The sequence below is a fragment of the Oryctolagus cuniculus genome, chromosome 12, assembly GCF_964237555.1.
Source record: "Oryctolagus cuniculus chromosome 12, mOryCun1.1, whole genome shotgun sequence".
In the NCBI taxonomy this organism is placed as follows: domain Eukaryota; kingdom Metazoa; phylum Chordata; class Mammalia; order Lagomorpha; family Leporidae; genus Oryctolagus; species Oryctolagus cuniculus.
The window spans coordinates 64,023,326-64,041,850 of NC_091443.1; the positions used below are offsets into that span (position 1 = coordinate 64,023,326).

Genomic DNA, 18,525 nt, shown 5'->3' on the forward strand with positions numbered 1-18,525 from the left:
CGAGGTCTCGTCCTAATTCACTATAGTGGAGCAGGAGCAGAGGCTGCAAGTGTCCTCCAGACTGGTAGAAACACTGGGCAGCAGAGGCCCCTCTCTCTGCTTTTATTCATTTTCTCCACCACAGTGTAACTATTGAGGGCTGAGAATGAAGCTAGTTACAGGGGTCTCCGCTTTTTCTTTTATTTTTAAAAGTATTATGGGTGGGACTGGCGCTGTGGCTCAGTGGGTTAATGCCCCAGCCTGAAGTGCCAGCATCCCATATGGGCGCCGGTTCAGCTCTCTGCTATGGCCTGGGAAAGCAGTAAAAGATGGCCCAAGTCCTGTGGCCCCTGCACCCACATGGGAGACCAGGAAAAGACTCCTGGCTCCAGCCATTGCAGCCTCATGGGCAGTGAACCAGGAGAGGTAAGACCTCTGTGTGTGTGTGTGTGTGTGTGTGTGTGTCTGCCTCTCTGTAACTCTGCCTATCAAATATTAATAAATCTTTTTTTTTTAAAGTTACTGGTTGGGATGCCCCAGTGCCACATCAAGTTTGATAGTGAGTTCTTGCTCCTGACTCCAGCTTCCTACTAGTACAGATCCTGGGAGGCAGGGATGGCTCAAGTAATTCAGTTCCTGCCACCCACGTGGGAGACTTGAATCAAGTTCCTAGCTCCAAGCTTAGCCCAATCCTGGCTGGGGTAGGCTTTTGGGGAGTTAACCAACAGAAGGTGTTTCTCTTTGCTTCTCAAGAAAACAGGTTGGAGCCAGCGCTGTGGCACAGTGGGTTAAAGCTCCTGCCTGCAGTGCCGGCATCCCATATGGGCACCAGTTCGAGTTCCAGCTGCTCCACTTCCAATCCAGTTCTCTGCTATGGCTTGGGGAAGCAGTAGAAGACGGCCCAAGTCCTTGGGCCCCTGCACCCGTGTGGGAGACCTGGGAGAAGCTCCTGGATCCTAGCTTCGGATCAACTCAGCTCTGGCCATTGTGGTCATTTGGGGAGTTTACCAGTGGAATGGAAGACCTTTCTCTCTCTCTGGCTCTACCTCTCTCTGTAACTCTTTCAAATAAATAAAATAATTCTTTAAAAAAAAAAGGTGAAAAAATATTGCTAAACTTGGAACACTAGGCTGGGTGTTTGGGCGCAGTGGCTAAGATGCTGCTTGAGTGGCTAGCATTGTGGCACAGCAGGTAAAGCCCTTCTCTGTCTCGCCCTCTCTCTCTATAACTGACATTCAAATAAATAAATCAATCTTAAACATTTTTAGATGCTGCTTAGACACCCCTCATATTACAGTACCTGGTTCAAGTGCCAGCTCTGCTTCTGAACCCAGTTGCCCACTAATACACACCCTGAGAGGCAGCAGATGATGTCCCAAGTTCCCGGGTCCCTGTCACCCACATGTGAGACCCACACTGGGTTCTGGGCTCCCATACTCAGCCTGGCCAGGCCCTGGCCATCATGGACATTTGGGGCAATGAAACAGCAGATGGAAAATCTCTGTCTTTGCCTTTAAAATAAAATAAATAAATAAATACTTGAAAATGAAGACAGCAAGCAAACATCACAGTGTCACTGATAACATTGTGGCTTTGCTGTCAAGTATAAACTCCTCTCAAAGAACCTTGTGCCCAGGGCCGGCACTGTGGTGTCCTGGGTTAGGCCTTTGTGTGCAGTGCTGGCATCCTGTCTGGGTGCCAGTTCATGTCCCAGCTGCTCTTCTTCTGATCCAGCTCTCTGCTGTGGCCTGGGGAAAGCAGTGCAGGATGGCCCAAATGCTTGGGCCCCTGCACCCACATGAGAGACCCAGAGGAGGCTCCTGACTCCTGGCTTTGGATCAGCCCAGCTCCGGCCATTTGGGGAGTGAGCCAGCAGATGGAAAACCTTTTCCTCTGTCTCTCTCTCTCTGTCTCTAACTCTCTCTCTCAAATAAATAAATAAAATCTTAAAAAAATAAACCTTGCAACCATTTTGTATGGCTTTTCTGGAAATGTTTGTAAATTTTATCTTTTTTTAATTTATTTTATTATTTTTTTTTTGACAGGCAGAGTGGACAGTGAGAGAGAGAGAGACAGAGAGAAAGGTCCTCCTTTGCTGTTGGTTCACCCTCCAATGGCCGCCGCGGCTGGCGCGCTGCGGCCGGCACACCGCGCCGATCCGAAGGCAGGAGCCAGGAGCCAGGTGCTTTTCCTGGTCTCCCATGGGGTGCAGGGCCCAAGCACTTGGGCCATCCTCCACTGCACTCCCTGGCCACAGCAGAGAGCTGGCCCGGAAGAGGGGCAACCGGGACAGAATCCGGCGCCCCGACCGGGACTAGAACCCGGTGTGCCGGCGCCGCAAGGCGGAGGATTAGGCTAGTGAGCCGCGGCGCCGGCCTGTAAATTTTATCTTTTATTAAATATATTGTTATTCTAAAAGTTAATTATAAATAAAATTATATACATATATTATGTTGGTTAAAATTAAATTAAATTCCAAAACAAATTTATTTATTTATTTATTTTTTTATTTTTGACAGGCAGAGTGGACAGTGAGAGAGACAGAGAGAAAGGTCTTCCTTTACCGTTGGTTCACCCTCCAGTGGCCACTGCGGCCAGCGCGCTGTGCCGGCACACCGCACTGATGCAAAGCCAGGAGCCAGGTGCTTCTCCTGGTCTCCCATGCGGGTGCAGGGCCCAAGGACCTGGGCCATCCTCCACTGCACTCCCGGGCCACAGCAGAGAGCTGGACTGGAAGAGGAGCAGCTGGGACAGAATCCGGTGCCTCAACCGGGACTAGAACCCGGTGTGCCGGCACCGCAAGGTGGAGAAGTAGCCTATTGAGCCGCGGCGCGGCTTCAAAACCAATTTCTAAAACTTCTATGTAGAATTCCATAGGACTTATGTAGATACTTCACCCTCAATGATGCAAAAACCACTACTACTTTTTTTTTTTAAGATTTATTTATTTATGTGAAAGCCAGAGTTACAGAGAAAGAGAGAGGGAGAGACAAGTCTTCCATCTGCTGATTCACTCCCCTAAATGGCTGCAATGGCCAGGGCTAAGCCAGGCAAAGCCAGGAGCCAGGAGCTTCTTCTGGGTCTCCCACCTGGTTGCAGGGGCCCAAACACTTGGGCCATCTTCTGCTGCTTTTCCAGGTGCATTTTTAGGGAGCTGGACGGGAAGTGAAGCAGCCAAGATTCAAACTGGCGTCAAATATGGTAGGTGGCAGCTTTACCCATTGCAGCCATCTGGGGAGTGAACCAGTGGATAAAAGACCTCTCTCTCTCTCTCTCTCTCTCTCTCTGCCTCTCTGTAACTCTGCCTTTCAAATAAATAAATAAATAAATTTTAAAACAAACAAACAAAAAAACTGACTTGGCCCCAACCCCTACCCCTTAAGTCCAGTGTATAGTGACTCCCTTCCAAACAGTGTATCACGGAAAGGGGAGAGAAGAGTAATTCCAGATAAACACTGCCTCGGTCAGGTAACCAAGATCAATATCAACAGTGATAGTCACGCTGACGATAACACACCCTTGATATGATGATGATGATGATAATGGTGACTTACCTCCCCCACATCCATAAATAACCTGAGTCTACACACACTCCACACACACCAAATTCCAATGGAAAGCATCCTGCAAAATATCTGCCCACTACTCAAGATCGTCAAGGTCACAAAAATCAAGGAAAATCTGGAAAACTGCCACAGTCCTTAGGAGTCTCAGGAGATACAGCAACTAATACAAGGTGGTATCCTGGGTGGAATCCTGAGCCAGAAAAAGGACATTAGATAAAAACTAAGGAAGTCCGAACGAAGTGCGAACTTTAGTTAATAGTAATGTGTCAGTATCGGCTCATTAATTTTAACAGAGGTCCCGTATGAAGTTAATAATAAGAGAGAGTGCTTATGAGGTGTTCCGGAATGCTATACTGTCTTCTCAAGTTTTCAGTAAATCTACAGCTGTTTAAAAAATAATACCTATTTTAAAATTTATTTATTTGGGGCCGGCGCCACGGCTCACTAGGCTAATCCTCCGCCTTGCGGCGCCGGCACACCGGGTTCTAGTCCCGGTCGGGGTGCCGGATTCTGTCCCGGTTGCCCCTCTTCCGGGCCAGCTCTCTGCTGTGGCCAGGGAGTGCAGTGGAGGATGGCCCAAGTGCTTGGGCCCTGCACCCCATGGGAGACCAGGAGAAGTACCTGGCTCCTGCCATCGGATCAGCGCGGTGCGCCGGCCACAGCGCGCTAGCCGCGGCGGCCATTGGAGGGTGAACCAACGGCAAAGGAAGACCTTTCTCTCTGTCTCTCTCTCACTGTCCACTCTGCCTGTCAAAAAAATTTTTTTTTATTTATTTGAAAGGCAAAGTGACATGGAGAAAGAGAGAGATCTTCCAACTACTGATTCACTCTCCAAATGGCTACAACAGCCAGGACTGGGTTAGGCCAAAGCCAGGAGCCAGAAATTCCATCAGGGTCTCCCACATGGATGGCAGGGTCTCCAGCACCTGGGCCATCTTCCACTGCCATCCCAGGTGCATTAGCAGGGTACTGGATGGGAAGCAAAGCAGTTGGGACTCCAAGAAGCATTCAGCTATGAAGGTGGAAGCTTTCAACCCACTGCACCTCCACCCTGGCCCCAAGAATATCTCTTTTTAATTAAACCTATAAAATCATTCCTTTAGGTCTGGCTTTAATTCAGTCAAAAATGACTACTAAGAGTAAACTTGTTTTGAGCATTTTCTAGGTACAGACACAGAGTTGAGTGATTCACATAACACACTACTATACTCATGGGACTATAAGACGGATTTTTCTTGGAGCCGCTGTTGTGGCATAGCAGGTCCCATATGGGTGCCAGTTTGTGCCCTGGCAGCTCCACTTTCAATCCAGCTCCCTGCTAATGGCTGGGAAAAAGCAGCAGCAGATGGTCCAAGTGTTTAGACCCCCACCATCCACATGGGAGACCAGATGAAGCTCCTGGCTCCTGGCTCCGGCTGGCCCAGCCCTGGACGTTATGGCCATCTGGAGAGTGAACCAATGGATGGAAGATTCCCCTCCCCTTCATCCCTCTCTATAACTCTTTCAAATAAATAAATCCTTTTTTAAAAAGATGGATTTTTTTCATTTTACCCATGTGGAAACCGAGACACAGGAGAGTGCCTTCTCGCAAGCGTCTAAACATTAGTGGGCTAGCAACTCCCTGGAAGAGTTCACCCAGGGGGCTGCGGCTTCCCCAAGAAGTGCCCTACAAGGGTCTCAGTGCCACTGTCAGGCTGAGCACAAGCCTTTGAGCTCTGCCCCACCAGCTCCTTGTCACTGCCACCTGCTGTCAGGTCTCCTGGCAGTCACTCTGCATTCTGCTTTCACCCCCACACCAGACTTGACACTCAGTTCAGGGACCCCTGACTCAGAAATGTCCTCCCCTTGTTCCCAGCTGACTCTCTGCTGTCGGCTCCTCACTGCCCTGCCTCTGCCTCAGGTGTCATCCTCTCCAAGGTGAACTCCACCCAAGCCACCGCCCTTCTTTCTAGAACCCACATCAGATGATCTCATCCCCAGCCAGCAGCTTTCCCAGCAGGCCACAGCCCGTCCCCCTTCCCCAGCCCTCGACGGTCCAGCGCTCCAGCTTTCTCGGGGGCTGCTTATCATCTTTCATTTTTCGCCCTTGGAGATAACACACGCACTTCAAGTCTTAGCTCAAACTCATGCGTTTTCATACACAAATCCACCCTCACTCGGGCCCAGCACCGTGACGACTGCCACGGCGGTCTGAGAGCTGCGGGGCTGGCGAATGTGCGCCTCCGGCTGTGAGATCCTGAAGGCACCGCTGCACACCGTGCTCAGGAAGGTCTGGGCTCTTCCCGACAAGCAGCTTCTGTGGTAACAAAGGAAAGTGCCACCCTACATAACCAGCTGCCCCAAAGAAGCCAGGACAAGCAAAGCTATAGCAGTACTGAGGGGTCCAGGCCGGCTTCACGGAGGTGGACTTGAAACTGTCAGACTACAGTAAGGAGTGTGTGCTGTGGCGCAGTGTGCTAAGCTGCTATTTGGGATATCAGAGTGCTGGTTCGAGTCCTGGCTGCTCCACTCTCCATCCAGCTTCTTTTTAATGCACCCTGGGAGGCAGCAGAAGATGGCTCAAGTGCTTGGGTCCCTGCACCCCTTAGGAGACCCAGATGGAGTTCCTGACACCTGGCTTCAGCCTGGCCTAGCTCTGGCTATTCCCAGCATTTGGGGAGTAAACCAGAGGATGGAGGATCTCTCTCTCTTTAAATTAGAAGAAAATAAATGAACATTATGTAAAAGGCTCAGGCCATATTTAGTTTCTTGAGCACATGTGCTTTGCTGAATGTTATGCTACAGAGATGCGTTTTCATGTGGATCACCTCATTTTCTCCTCAACACAGCCTTACTAGTTAGGTGCTACAGTAACTGTCCCTGTAGAGGAGGAAACTGAGGCTGAGAGCATTAGCTGTGCAGAATCTCAGCAAGTGGATGGGTGGGCAGAGAGAAGGAGGCGGACCTCTGGTGCTCCAAAGTCCAGTCTAAGGACTGAAGAATGCGGGTGTGGAGGCGGACTACTGTCCCACCTAGACCTCACCCCACACATCCCAGGAAGCGGGCAGTCGCTGAGGACAGTGAGGAGGTGCTGGAGGTATTCTGAATCCTCCAGCTGCTCCTGAGCTCCCAGCAGGCCGGACACCCCTCTCTCTGCACAGCCTAGGCCTGAGGGCACACAGCAGGTGCTCGGGGGTGGGGCTCTTTCCTTGCAGCAGGACAGAAACTTCCCTGGGCGGAAACCTCTGGCCTACCGGCCAGCCAACATGACACCCTCAGGTGGGAAAGCAGCATTGGGACTGCAGGTTTGGGTGGGAGAGGCAGGTGCCCCTGGACAACATAACCTGTCACTAGCTCAGTGGTGGCCGATGAGGGTCAGGCAGGGAAGGTGGACAAGAGTAGTGTCACCACCTAAAGCACAGAGCAAACCTGAGTGCTTTGGAGAGTGAAGGGCCAGTCTTAGTAGTTACGCAGTGACCCTGGCCGAGAGCTTTCCACCTTAACAAAGTCAAGTGCATACATCCAACAGGGAACAAACTCCATCCGGGTGCCTAGAAGGCAGAAGAGGGAAACAGCGTTAGTGCACCTGAGCCCCCACAGTCCCGCGGTTAAGGACCCCTCAATGCCTTAGTCTGGGCGGCTCCCTCCACTCCCCATCCCCTACCCCCACCTCCTTGTCCCTCACTCCTACTACTCCGGAGGTATTGGTTTCCTAGTCCTTGCTGCTCCCCAGCGCTGTGGCTGGATCACTGAGTACATTCCCTATAAAGCAGAGACCTTTATCCATTTTGTTCTCCGCCATGTCCCCGGAGCCCATACAGTACCTGGCACAGCATGGACACTCCCTTGTGGACCGAGCGACCTTCTGAAGAAACTCATGAGTCGCTTTCCCAGTATTTACTTGAGGAGTACCCGCCCCCTCCCATCCCAGCCCTGAAGATGCCGCATTCACGTCTGTGACCCCAGCGCCCAGCCCAAGGTCTGGCGCGGAGCAAGTGCCCAACACCCCTGTGGCCAGCGGGTATATGGATGCGGCCACGCGGCCCTGGGCTGTTTCGTCTTCCCTGACTTCGTCTTGCGCCACCCTCACACCAAGGAGCCCCTGTGGGGACAGGACGTGCCTTCTGGCTGGCCAGGCCACCAGTCCTGCCACTTTCCGGTGGCAAAAGGGAGGCCAGGACTGCTCAGTCTATGTCTATGAAGGTGAGGCCGAGACAGCGACTACACTGAGGAGCCGGAGCGGGGCCCAGGGAGCCGGCAGTTTAGAGAGGAGGGGGCAGGAGCTGGTCAGGGAGGGAAGCCTGGGCATGAAAGCTGGAGTCCGGCTCCGGACAGGTCGGAGAGGGGGCTGAGAAGGCCGGCATTGCCTCCTAGTGTCGAAGCCTGGGACTGCAGCGGGGCACGGAGGGCAAGGCAGGGCCGGACCTCTTCTAGGCTCCGCTCCCGAACGGAGGCGTGCAGGGCTCACCCCCGGGCTGAGATCCCAGGCTCTGCGCCGGCCGGCTGCCCCTGGAGAGCCGACTACCGTCCCGCCGGCCCCCAGCCCCAGGAGACCGCGCCGTACCGCGCAGCGGAGGACGCCGCGATGTTCTGCGCGCGCAGACCTGGGGCGCTGAGAACCCGGAAGTGACGTTATAGGCGCGCGTCGCGGAGCCGGAGTCAGCTGAGCTGCCGGGGCGAGGTTGATCGCCAGCGATCGATTAAAGCAAGCCTGTGATCCTTCAGGGTCACGAGCAGGGTGCAAAACTGCATCAGATTCAAAGGGGAGGGCTCCCCGACCTTCTCGCCCTATAGGCGAGAGTGAGATCCTCTGGATTTTAAAGGGAGGAGGCGGCGCCAGGTTCCCAGGATCTGTCAGAAGCTGGGGAGGCGCAGCTTTCCATCCGGGGCGACGGGGATCCCTGCGGGGAGCCTTGTGGCGATCCCCGGACCCTGGACGAAAGGCCCAGAGGCCGGGCACCATGGCTACCATCCTGGATGAGTACGAGGACTCGTTGTCCCGCTCGGCCGTCTTGCAGCCCGGCTGCCCCAGCGTGGGCATTCCCCACTCGGGTAAGGAAGAGGAGGCCGCCGTTCTGCTCTCCTAGCACCTGCGGGGGACCCGCGGGGAGCGCGGCTTCAAGAGCTCCGATTCGCCTCCGGGATGTGCATTCCGGACCCAGACCCCTGAGTCTCTGCAGGCTCTCGCGGCCCCCCGCTGGTGGAGAGCCGAAGTTTGAAAAGTGGAGCAGCCGCAGCCGCGTGCTCTAGGCCTTACCACTGGAGTCCTTTTAAAGAGGGAACTGGGCCTGAGATAAGGAAGTTCCTGCCGAGGAGGCCGCCGTTAAGCTGTTGGGTGAACTGAGAACGCGGCCCAGGCTTCTCCTGATGTCTGATTCTGTGCCTTTCTGGAGAACATTCCCCAGGCCCCTTCTGGAGGTGGGAGGGAGAGAATGGGCAGAGAAGCTGGTAAAGGGGGTGCTGTAAGGGACGGAGGGATTCCCCGAGGGAGCTTTGTCACAGAACAGAGAAAAGCAGAAATGCAGTCTTTTTGGCTAGAGCTGGGTGCAGCACAGAGTTTAAGGGAGATTTTGTAGAAAGAGGTGCAGAGTTGGCAGGGTGCTGGGATCTTTTGAACGACGGAGGGTGAAGACGAGAGAGAATGCAGCTGCGGTTTAACACTGCTGATTGGGATGGTTCCCCAGTGGCTCCCTGTGCCTCGTGGAAGGGATCCCCAGTGGCTCCCTATGTCTCATGGAATGGATCTCCAGTGGCTCCTTGTGCCTCCTGGAAGGGATCCCCAGTGGCTCCCTGTGTCTCGTGGAAGGGATCCCCAGTGGCTCCCTGTGCCTCGTGGAAGGGATCCCCAGTGGCTCCCTGTGCCTCGTGGAAGGGATCCCCAGTGGCTCCCTATGTCTCGTGGAATGGATCCCCAGTGGCTCCCTGTGCCTCGTGGAAGGGATCCCCAGTGGCTCCCTGTGCCTCGTGGAAGGGATCCCCAGTGGCTCCCTGTGCCTCGTGGAAGGGATCCCCCGTGGCTCCCTGTGCCTCGTTCTTCCAAAGGCCCCCATAGTCTTTTCACGTATGAGCAAGAAGGAGGGGAACGGCTGGAGCTTGACTACCTCCATTGAGTAGGGATTGCTGGGCCAAAGACTGTAGAGGGAGAATGTCCAAACCTCCCTGCCCTGTTACACTGGAAACAGGTGCATTATGCATCTCGAGGGGCCGAAGAACCAACCCTCCCATGCTGTCAGCAGTGTGGGAAGGGGGCGAGTGTTTGTCTCAGTTAAGTCTCACTTGGGATGCCTGCATCCCATATGGAAGTGCTGGCCCGAGTCCTAGCTCCTTTGCTTCCTACCCAGCTTCCTGTTATTGCACACGCTGGGTCAAGTGCTTGGGTCCCTGCCACCCATGTGGGAGACCTGGATTGAGTTCCAGGCTCCTGGTTTCTGCCTGGCCCAGCCTTGGGTGTCGCTGCATTTGAGGAGTGAGCCAGCAGATGGAAGATATTCTCTCATTCTCTCTCTCAGTATGTCTGACTTATAAATAAAATGAAAATATAAACTTTTTAAAAAGTATGGGAAGAGACCTTCAAGGCAGAGGTGACCAGCAAATGTCCTGATGTCACACTCATGCTGGCGAAGGCCCTGGGGATGGGAATGTGCCACAAAAGTCGAGGGGCACCGCTAGTGTCCTTTGTTTGCTTTCTCGCCGCTCCTTGCCCTTCCTGTGTCTTCCGGAGCTGATGTGCTGTTCGCCCCTCACCCGCAGGGTATGTGAACGCGCAGCTGGAGAAGGAGGTGCCCATCTTCACGAAGCAGCGCATCGACTTCACCCCTTCCGAGCGGATCACCAGCCTCGTTGTCTCCTGCAACCAGCTGTGCATGAGTCTGGGCAAGGACACGCTGCTCCGGTGAGTGCGGGCCCAAAAGGTGGGGATTTGGGCTCCTTTTTCCACTCCGGACAACCGAAGCAGTGGATTTGGCATTGTCAGGAACTGTCCTACCCCTTCTCATAAGGGACCAGTGCAGTGTAGGAGTTAGCAGTCATGGGGCAGGCATTTGGTGCAGCAGTGAAGATACCACGTGGGATGTCCACATCCCATTCTGGAGTACCCAGCTTGTGTGCCAGCTACTCTGCTTCTGATCTGCTTCCTGCTAGTGCACACCTTAGGATGGCAGCAGATGATGGCTCATGTACTTAAATCCCTATCTGCCACGCGGAGACCCAGACTGAGTTCCTGACTCCTGGCTTTGGCCTAGTGTATCCCTGGTTGTTACAGTCATTTTGGGGAGTGAACCATTAGATAGATAGAAGGTCTCTCTCTCTGTGTCTTTCTCTGTGTATCTGTGTGTGCCTCTTTGCCTTTCAAATAAATTATTAAAAACAAAACAAAACAAAAAACACCAGACCTGGATTCAAATCCCAGCTGTGCTTACCAGCTGTGGAATCTTGGGCAAGTCACTGGTCTCTCCAAACATGTTCCTTCAGCTGTTAAAGGTAGAACCAGCCTAGAAGTTAGTCGCATAAATCACTGGAACTCTCGAGTCCTGAAACACATCCACCAAAGTAGCAATGACATATATGACAACGGTGTGAGCAAAATTGTTTATCTACCTGAAATGAGCATCTAGTGCCCAGCATTGTAGAATGCCAGCAGTGGGGTAAGCTGCTGCTTGCAATGCCAGCTTCCCATATCAGAGTGCTGATTTGAGTTCCAGCTGCTCCGCTTCCATCCAACTCCCTGCTAATGGGCCTGGGAAGGCAGCAGATGATAGCCCAAGTATTTGGGCCCCTTTCATCCATGTGGGAGACCCAGATGGAGTTTCTGACTTCTGGCTGTGGCCTGGCCCAGCCCTCTCTGTTACACTTGGAGAATGAACCAGTAGATAAAAAATGCCCCCTAGGGGCCAGTGCTGTGGCTCACTTGGTTAATCTGCCTGCGGCGCCAGCATCCCATATGGGCGCCGGGTTCTAGTCCTGGTTGTTCCTCTTCCAGTCCAGCTCTCTGCTGTGGCCCGGGAGGGCAGTGGAGGATGGCCCAGGTGCTTGGGCCCCTGCACCTGTGCGGGAGACCAGGAAGAAGCACCTGGCTCCTGCCTTCGGATCGGTGCAGTGCTGGCGATTTGGGGAGTGAACCAATGGAAGGAAGACTTTTCTCTCTATCTCTCTCTCTGTCTATAATTCTACCTGTCAAATAAATAAATAAAAGCCCCCCCCCCCGCTGCCACCCCATCTCTCCTCCTCTCTGTTGCTCTGCCTTTCAAATAAATCTTTTTTAAAAATGAATTCTAGATGGAATAGTTATTTAAATATAGAAACAATGAAAATATTAAAAGGACATGTAATGTCTGTGGTCTCAGGCTAAAGGACGACTTTCTGACTCAAAGCCATAGCCGTGGGGGTTACACCCGCAGTGAACTAAGTGCCTCCCCTGGGCTCCACCCTCAGAGGCTCCAGCCACTTCCCAGCGTCACCACACTGAGGCCAAGCTTCAAAACATGAACCTCAGGGGACAAAGAACAGCCAAGCCATAGCCCTTGTGTGGCTGCCAGGACTGTAAATTGCCACCATCTTTTGGAAACCTAATCAGCCAATGTCTATTGTTTTTCATAGACCTTTTTTAAAATAATTTTTTCTTTTATTCTTCCTTTTTTCTACTTTCTTTTTCTTTTTTTTTTAAGATTTATTTTATTTAATTTAAAGGCAGCACTACAGAGAGAAAGAGAGAGACACAGAGAGAGAGATCTTCCACTGGTTCACTCCCCAAATGGCCACAACAGCTAGGGCTGGGCCAGGCAGAAGCCAGGAACCAGAAGCTTCTTCTGGGTCTCCTACATGGGTACAGGGGCCCAAGTGCTTGGGCCATCTTCTACTGCCACTGCTTTCCCAGGCGAATTAGCAGGGAGCTGAATTCGAAGTGGAACAGCTGGAACTTGAACTAGTGCTCATGTGGAATGCCAGCATCATGGGTGGCAGCTTTACCAGCAACACCACAATGCCAGCCCACAATGTCAGTTAAACTTTACAATATCTGTAACTTTTTTTTTAAGGTTTATTTATTTATTTGAAAGTCAGAGTTACACACAGAGAGGAGAGGCAGAGAGAGGTCTGGTTCACTCCCCAGATGGCTGCAACAGCTGGAGCTGTGCCGATCCGAAGCCAGGAGCCAGGAGCTTCTTCCAGGTCTCCCACGTGGGTGCAGAGGCCCAAGGACTTGGGCCATCTTCTACTGCTTTCCCAGGCCACAGCAGAGAGCTGAATCGGAAGTGGAGCAACTGGGACTACAACCAGCGCCCATATGGGATGCCGGTGCTTCAGGCTAGGGCATTAACCTAGTGCGCCACAGCGCCAGCCAATATCTGTAACTTTGATGCAGCCCCCCCTATCTGGGGAATATCTACCATTGGAAGAGAAGTTCCCGTTTGCAGTATAGATACAAGGATAGTAATTACAGCATTATTTGTGGTGGGAAAAACTGGACCCAAGCTGAATGCCCATCAGTAGGGTTATGGTAATTAAATGGGGCAGGCTTTTAGCCTATCAGTTAAGACATCCACAGTGTACATCAGAGTACCTGGGTACTTGGATATGGGATGCAGGTTTCTCAAGTGATGTCTTATCCACTACAACGCCGGCCCCTGCATTCAGAATTTTAGGTGTGTCTGTAGATTTCAGGGAGGAAAGGCTGTGGCTGTATCAGGTTGTTGAAGATAGAGATCCACAGAAGGCTCTGCCCTTCTCCCGAGTGATAGCATGGCTCTCCTCCCTACAGCATTGACTTGGGCAAGGCAAATGAGCCCAACCACGTGGAGCTGGGGCGCAAGGATGATGCCAGAGTTCACAAGATGTTCCTGGACCACACTGGTAAGTGTCATGGGCTCTGAGGAGGGCCAGTGGGTGCCTGAGTGCCTTGGTGGGTGCGGCCTGGGGGTGGCGGGGCTAGGAGGCGGCCGAGGGCAGGAGGGTGAGCATCCTCCATGACGCCAGGGTTTCCTCCCTCCAGGCTCTCACCTATTGATTGCTCTGAGCAGCACGGAGGTCCTGTACGTGAATCGTAATGGGCAGAAGGTCCGGCCGCTAGCACGCTGGAAGGGGCAGCTGGTGGAGAGTGTGGGTTGGAACAAGGCCCTGGGCACCGAGAGCAGCACGGGCCCAATTCTGGTGGGTACCGCCCAAGGCCAGATCTTCGAGGCAGAGCTCTCGGCCAGCGAGGGTGGGCTGTTCGGCCCTGCCCCGGATCTCTACTTCCGGCCCTTGTACACGCTAAATGAAGAAGGAGGTCCAGCGCCTGTGTGCTCCCTCGAGGCCGAGCGTGGCCCTGATGGCCGCGGCTTTGTCATTGCCACCACTCGCCAGCGCCTCTTCCAGTTCATCGGCCGGCCAGTGGAGGGGGCTGAAACCCAGGGCTTCTCGGGGCTCTTCGCTGCCTACACGGACCACCCTCCTCCGTTCCGGGAGTTTCCCAGCAACCTGGGCTACAGCGAGTTGGCCTTCTACACCCCCAAGCTGCGCTCCGCACCCCGGGCCTTCGCTTGGATGATGGGCGACGGTGTGCTCTACGGTGCGCTGGACTGCGGGCGCCCTGACTCCCTGCTGAGCGAGGAGCGGGTCTGGGAGTACCCAGAGGGAGTCGGTCCTGGCGCCAGCCCGCCCCTCGCCATCGTCCTGACCCAGTTCCACTTCCTGCTGCTGCTGGCGGACCGCGTGGAGGCGGTGTGCACGCTCACGGGGCAGGTGGTGCTGCGGGACCACTTCCTGGAGAAGTTCGGGCCACTGAGGCACATGGTGAAAGACTCCGCCACGGGTCAGCTGTGGGCCTACACGGAGCGTGCCGTCTTCCGCTACCACGTGCAGCGGGAGGCGCGGGATGTCTGGCGCACCTACCTGGACATGAACCGCTTCGACCTGGCCAAAGAGTACTGCCGCGAGCGGCCCGACTGCCTGGACACCGTGCTGGCCCGCGAGGCCGAGTTCTGTTTCCGCCAGCGGCGCTACCTGGAGAGCGCGCGCTGCTACGCGCTGACGCAGAGCTACTTTGAGGAGATTGCGCTCAAGTTCTTGGAGGCCCGACAGGAGGAGGCTCTGGCTGAGTTCCTGCAGCGGAAGCTGGCCAGTTTGAAGCCCTCGGAGCGCACCCAGGCCACGCTGCTGACCACCTGGCTGACGGAGCTCTACCTGAGCCGGCTCGGGGCCCTGCAGGGCGACCCAGACGCCCTGGGCCTCTACCGGGAAACCCGGGAGCGCTTCCGGGCCTTCCTCAGCAGCCCCCGCCACAAGGAGTGGCTGTTCGCCAGCCGGGCCTCCATTCACGAGCTGCTCGCCAGCCACGGGGACACGGAGCACATGGTGCACTTCGCGGTGATCATGCAGGACTACGAGCGCGTCGTGGCCTACCACTGCCAGCACGAGGCCTACGAGGAGGCCCTGGCCGTGCTGGCCCGCCACCGCGACCCGCAGCTCTTCTACAAGTTCTCGCCTGTTCTCATCCGGCACATCCCCCGCCAGCTGGTAGATGCCTGGATTGAGATGGGCAGCCGGCTGGATGCCCGGCAGCTCATCCCTGCCCTGGTGAACTATAGCCAGGGTGGCGAGACCCAGCAGGTGAGCCAGGCCATCCGCTACATGGAGTTCTGTGTGAACGTGCTGGGGGAGACTGAGCAGGCCATTCACAACTACCTGCTGTCCCTGTACGCCCGCGGCCAGCCAGCCTCACTGCTGGCCTACCTAGAGCAAGCTGGGGCCAGCCCGCACAGAGTGCATTACGACCTCAAGTACGCACTGCGCCTGTGTGCCGAGCACGGGCACCACCGTGCTTGCGTCCACGTCTACAAGGTCCTGGAGCTGTATGAGGAGGCTGTGGACCTGGCCCTGCAGGTGAGTCAGCCGGGACTCCAGCCAGGAGAGGCTGGGAGCGCTGCAGCTTCAGGTGCTGGAGGGTCGGGGTGCTGTGGCCAGAGGGTGTTGGGAAGCAGAGCCCAGACTCAGACCCAGAAACCCTCCCATAGGGGATGCAGGCGTCCCAAGCAGCCACTTAACCTCTGTGCCAGTGCCTGCCTCTCCAGGAGCTTTCCTGTGCTTTTCACGCATATTACAACCCATTGAGGAAGCTGCTGCTTACCACGCTGGCATCCTGTATCCAAGCGCTGCTTGGAGTCCCAGCTGTTGGCGCTTCCTATCCAGCTCTTTGCTTATGCTCCTGGGAGGGCAGCAGAGGATGGCCCAAGGGCTTGGTTCCTGCCACTCACCGGGCAGACCCAGATGGCATTCTCGGCTCCTGCCTTTGGCTTGGCCCACCCCCAGCTGTTGAAGCCATTTGGGGGAGTCAACCAGCAGATTGAAGGTCTCTCTCTCTCTTTCTCTCTCTCCCTCTCCCTCTCTCCCCCTCCCTTCCTCCTTTCCCTCCTCCCTCCCCTCTTCCGTTTCCTCTCTCTCCCTCCTTCTCCTCCTTTTCCTCCCTCCCCCCCATCACTCAAATAAAAGAAAGAAAAAAAAACAAATGGAAGGGGAAGACTGACTGCAGAGGGGGAGAGTTGCTGACTTACATTATCTGCCCTAGGAGCCCGTGAAGTGCTGTGTAACAACCAATTCCTGGACCTGAGCCCAGGACCCAGTCAGACTGAGGCAGGGCTTGGAAGTCTGTATGTGGAGTGTTTCCCAGGTGATCTTTACATTGGCCACAACTGGAGCCCCACTGCCAACAGTGGCTCATCGCCAGTACAGGTCATTATCCCAGCATCCTTGCTGTGAGGCGTGCCAGGACTCCTGCATCAAGGACCTGGCCTGGGGCCCGGCTTCTCCTCAGGCATCTCTCTCCCATTGTCCCTGTCCCCGGTGGGAAGGGAGCTGACCCTAACACTATGGTCTCCCTACAGGTGGATGTGGACCTGGCCAAGCAGTGTGCAGACTTGCCTGAGGAGGATGAGGAACTGCGCAAGAAGCTGTGGCTGAAGATCGCGCGGCATGTGGTGCAGGAGGAGGAGGACGTCCAGACGGCCATGGCGTGCCTGGCCAGCTGCCCCTTGCTCAAGATCGAGGACGTGCTGCCCTTCTTCCCGGATTTTGTCACCATTGACCACTTCAAGGAAGCGATCTGCAGCTCACTGAAGGCCTACAACCACCACATCCAGGAGCTGCAGCGGGAGATGGAAGAGGCCACGGCCAGCGCCCAGCGCATCCGGCGAGACCTGCAGGAGCTGCGGGGCCGCTACGGCACCGTAGAGCCCCAGGATAAATGCGCCACCTGTGACTTCCCCCTCCTAAACCGCCCTTTCTACCTGTTCCTCTGTGGCCACATGTTCCATGCTGACTGCCTGCTGCAGGCTGTGCGTCCGGGCCTGCCTGCCTACAAGCAGGCCCGGCTGGAGGAGCTGCAGCGAAAGCTAGGGGCTGCAGTGCCCCCAGCCAAGGGCTCCGCCCGGGCCAAGGAGGCCGAGGCAGGAGCTGCCGCTGTGGGGCCCAGCCGGGAGCAGCTCAAGGCCGACCTCGATGAACTGGTGGCGGCCGAGTGTGTGTACTGTGGGGAGCTGATGATCCGCTCCATTGACCGGCCCTTCATCGACCCCCAGCGCTACGAGGAGGAGCACCTCAGCTGGCTGTAGTGAGTGGGGCGGGCAGTAGGGAGCAGATTCTTGAGAAGGCCACACCCTGCTCTGTGCTCTGTGCTCATGTACTTGGGCTCTGCCCATGCCAGGGGCAGCGAGGCGTGAGGGCTGAGTGCCTCCTGCCAGCTTCCCTCTACCCGCCTTAGAGCTGGCATCCCTAGGCAGCCAGCCTGCCTCCCAGTACAGGGCCTCAGTGTGAAAAAGGCAGAAATCGGACCCCACCCTGTCCCTCTGCTGTCTGACGGCCCCATTGTCCCTGTCGTTGCCGACATACATCCTACCCACCTTCTAGGGTGAGTACCCTCCCTCCTCCCCCCACCTCCAGCCCCACTTCCTCCCTAGTGTTCTCGGCTTGCAGAGGACACCTCTCTCCTCCCAACCCCTAGCCATCCCAGAGGAAAAGGCAGCCCCCAGGTCCCAGGCCCTAGGGGGACAGGTGCTGCCAAGGGTGCCTGTGTTCTGTGCACAGTGTGGGGCTCCATGGTAGGGCTGCCCAAGGCCATGGGCCTCGTGGAGGGCAGCAGGAGGTGGTGATCAAGTGGATGGCATTAAACTGCTCTGCGCTGGTGGCTCTGCCCTTGGCTTTGTTTCGACGCTGGGCAGGGTGGGATGAGTGGTTTCCAGGAAGGGCGGGGAGCCTTCAAGCCTTGCCACACAGTCCTTCACCTGCAGAGGAGACTGGTGATCTTGTCGGATTCTGCGCCCCACTCCCCTTCCGGCACAGACTCTGTCCTCAGTTGGAATTTACAGCTCACCATCCTCAACCCCGGAGCCAAGGCTATGCTTCACTCCAGCCAGCAGGTGGTGCTGTGCCCCACAGAATGCTTCGCATTGGGGCAACTGGGGCCAGTGCTGTCCCAAGTCACAGCGCCAGTGCTTCCTCAGCCTCTTCCCTCCCTGGTTGTCTAGTGAGTTTTCCCAGTCTGCACCTCCTAACCATGGTTCTGAACCCCTGCTACCCAACCTGCTGGAGGCATTGCCAGATTTTTCTGCCCTCCCCTCCCCCCCCCCCCCCCCCCCCAGGCAGCTTGGACCCTGTCTCACCAGCTTCTGCTTGGCTCTGATGTTGCCTTCCACTGCCCAGCATTTAACCACAGTGCTCAGGCCCAGCATGCAAGGGGGACTGCCACTGCCCATGGCATTGGCACGTGTTTTCTCCCCATCTAGTCTCTGACCTGCCCCTTCCCCAGTTGTGGCCAGGGGCTGACTCTTAGGAAGTCCTGGCATGGGGCCTGCCTGTGACATCTGCTGAGCCCTCTGTGCCCTGCAGACGGGTGTTCAGAATGCACGGCGGGTCTATGGGTGGGGTTTATCAGCCGACCAGGCCACAGCCATGCTCAGCTGGCTGGTCCCTGCAGCTTTCCCGCTGCTCCTGCCACTCCTGCAGTGCTGGGGGAATCCTGCCCTGCTAGACTCCC

At 55.5% G+C, this 18,525-nt stretch overlaps 1 protein-coding gene across 1 annotated transcript; it reads left to right on the forward strand.

The window, feature by feature from the left end:
* Positions 1–8,158: 8,158 nt before the first annotated feature.
* Positions 8,159–17,676, forward strand: VPS18 (VPS18 core subunit of CORVET and HOPS complexes). Its single transcript, XM_002717973.5, has 5 exons — positions 8,159–8,576; positions 10,275–10,416; positions 13,279–13,370; positions 13,510–15,380; positions 16,379–17,676. The coding sequence occupies exons 1-5, from the start codon at positions 8,486–8,488 to the stop codon at positions 17,102–17,104; spliced, it is 2,922 nt and encodes a 973-aa protein (XP_002718019.1). The 5' UTR covers positions 8,159–8,485; the 3' UTR covers positions 17,105–17,676.
* Positions 17,677–18,525: the final 849 nt, after the last annotated feature.

Coding starts and splice junctions, on each gene's coding strand:
- VPS18 (XM_002717973.5), top strand. CDS start 8,486: ATGGCTACCATCCTGGATGAGTACGAGGACTCGTTGTCCCGCTCGGCC. Junction 8,577..10,274: donor CGTGGGCATTCCCCACTCGG/GTAAGGAAGAGG, acceptor CCTCACCCGCAG/GGTATGTGAACGCGCAGCTG. Junction 10,417..13,278: donor GGCAAGGACACGCTGCTCCG/GTGAGTGCGGGC, acceptor TCCTCCCTACAG/CATTGACTTGGGCAAGGCAA.